Genomic DNA, 2,500 nt, shown 5'->3' with positions numbered 1-2,500 from the left:
GTTTGTGTAAACACTTCCAAACCACAACGATTTTGAAGTGGTTTCGATGTCATGGAACCATGTCAATGTGAAACCGCTTTCGTGTAAATGCTGCCTGAAATCAACAGTCCGTGAAGTGAGCTGAAAAAAGCCCATGGACATCTGACATCGACAGTACATGAAGCTACGTTGTAGTTGCAGGTGACATAAATTACATGTACTATGTTCCAGTCTCAAAGATATGATAAAGGGGGGGGGGGGGTCACAGGCACCCCAGGACTCCCCTGGCTACGCCCCTGCATCACCTTCAAAGATGTTGACAGCATGTTTTGTTAACTTTCTTCTGCATGTACTTTCCTGGACAGCATTTGCGACCAGCTTTTTAATGTCACTATCACTAGACTCCAGGAAACAAGCTGTTTCTCCTCTATGTAATTTAAAAACTCTTCTGCTGCCTTTATTTCTGCCAGCTTTGTTTCTTTTCAACAGGGGTTATTGCATGATAACTGTCCAGTAAGTTTGCACCATCTTACTGTATGTAAATAGCCAATAAAATCGCCGAACATTAATGGGCGGATTATAAAGGTTAACTTTTACAATACAGTACTATATTCATTATTTTAACTTCTAAAATTTCCCTCTGTGACTGTTTGTTAATCCTCAGTGGTGCAAGAATAAACGCGACAGGAATTAAGGTTTGATATGACGCATGCATCGTCTTTTGACGAAACCACAAACGGGCCGAACTCTAATACATGTAAATCTCAAGTTACCGAACTTTGAAATAACTGAATACCATGAGTGTGGTTACAAAACAAGACAAACAACTTACCCTACGGCAAACACATCTATTGGGTGATTAAGTGAATACAGATGCCTTGAAAATTTGAACACCTCCAAGAATGCATCAAAGCCTCCTTCCTGAACAAAATAATGCCTCTGGGCTACAGACTCCAGATTCTTCCATGGGAAGAAAAATGTAGAAAGATCGTGAACTGCGTCAAATAGACGCTCGCTTAGCGGCAACAACTTGGATGTAACCTCGTGCACTTTCAGTGGTAGCTTTCCATGCAGGTCTTCCAGTATTTCGTGCGCAGCCTCTCTCAACTCGTTACACAGTTCACAAATTCCTGGTATGTCTGCCGCAGCAAGAAACTGAACAACAAAGTGATCACCCTCCCGGAAGTACAACCTGTCAAGCTGCATGCTGTCGTCTGTTAGCAACTTTCCCTGATAAAATAACTTCTGGTCACAAATAGGTGCTTGGAGAGCATCCTGTATCCTGGTCTTTACGTCTCCGATACACTTGTTGTCAAATTCAGAGAAGCTTAGCTTGGTTTGGCCACAAACTCCGTCGTTTTCACATTTGTAATACACGTAGAATTTCATGTCATTTTTTTTAGCACAACTTCCATCTGAGTTCATTTCCACGCGTTTTGATTCCAGCATTGTAGAGGAACTCTCTGTACCAGCACTTTGCGGTTTAGTTTTGGCCTCTTCGCTCACGAGTTGTGCCATGTCGACTTCCTCTTTTGACTTCCTCAAGATAGTTCTGTACCACACTGAGAACGAATTTCAATTTATCGTCGGTGACTCGGGGATACTCGGAAAAAATCCGAGTCTTCCTTTGCAAGAGTCGGACCTACGACCTTCCGAGCTTATCTTGAGGTCGAAGTCCACTTTTTTGTACAGTGCAGCATTATGGGACTTGTTTAGAAGGAAGGATCATGGCTGTGCTTTTATTCTGGCTTCCTTCAAAACGGATCAAAAAGGCATACAAATCATAGTTAGTGGAGTAACTATGTACAAATTTAGGGAATGATAATGTTCCCTGCAGTTTTTATTACTATGCGCAATTTTTTAGGTGAACACAGAGATCTGGTGTGAGGGTAACCGGTGTGAGTGAACGTGGAGACCGATAACTGAGATGAATACTTAAGTTAGTACATGTATTTATCTCAACCGTCTTGCTACTTCGTTAGAGATGGAACTTTATGTAAAATTGAACTGCTTGGATTCTGGCAAGACAGAATGTATCAAGGTTGCCTTGAACGAATGGGACCATCTGTGCGTGAAAAATTTAAAGAAGATTTTAGAGGACGAAATTCGGGTCCCTCTCTGTGATCAAGTCCTTTCATACCAAGGGCGACAACTCAACGACGATTCTTTTCCACTCAAGAAGCTTTATTTTCGTCAAGGGGACACTGTTTCAGTATCTTGTTCAACACAAGGCAATATTTTGGACATGAAAAGTTTTTTGCAAGAGATTAAGGATTTTGCAAAGGAAATAAACAACGAGACTCAAAGCGAACTATTGACAGTTTCTTTGAACAAAGATTTCAGAACTTCTTATGTGTCTTATGACAACATTGCTCAAGCGTTGGAAAATTTGTCTTTCAATTTCTTTATTCCTTGGAAAAATGCCCAGTCCGTGGTTCATCGTCATTACTTTGTCCAAGAAGGTGGCTTTGATGCCTTCATGGAGGTTTTGAAATTTTCCGGTAAAAGATACAGAATGGAA

At 41.1% G+C, this 2,500-nt stretch overlaps 2 protein-coding genes across 3 annotated transcripts in view; one reads left to right on the top strand and one right to left on the bottom strand.

The window, feature by feature from the left end:
• The window catches only part of LOC137971198 (uncharacterized), an 11,680-nt gene extending 10,079 nt beyond the window's left edge, over positions 1–1,601 (bottom strand). Inside the window, exon 1 of one of the 2 annotated variants that reach the window (XM_068817959.1) lies at positions 812–1,601. In XM_068817959.1, the coding sequence (XP_068674060.1) occupies positions 812–1,497 (686 nt within the window). In that variant the 5' untranslated portion in view covers positions 1,498–1,601. The remainder of the gene's footprint in view (positions 1–811) is intronic. The other variant, XM_068817958.1, reaches the window with a different exon arrangement.
• Positions 1,602–1,667: 66 nt separating this feature from the next.
• The window catches only part of LOC137971199 (uncharacterized), a 7,988-nt gene continuing 7,155 nt past the window's right edge, over positions 1,668–2,500 (top strand). The window contains exon 1 of the mRNA XM_068817961.1: positions 1,668–2,500. This exon is cut by the window's right edge and continues 17 nt beyond it. Coding sequence (XP_068674062.1) covers positions 1,964–2,500 — 537 coding nt within the window. The 5' untranslated portion in view covers positions 1,668–1,963.

The sequence above is a fragment of the Montipora foliosa genome, chromosome 9 (assembly GCF_036669935.1).
Source record: "Montipora foliosa isolate CH-2021 chromosome 9, ASM3666993v2, whole genome shotgun sequence".
In the NCBI taxonomy this organism is placed as follows: domain Eukaryota; kingdom Metazoa; phylum Cnidaria; class Anthozoa; order Scleractinia; family Acroporidae; genus Montipora; species Montipora foliosa.
Note: the sequence above shows the minus strand (reverse complement) of the source record. Positions and strands in the feature narration are given on the sequence as shown.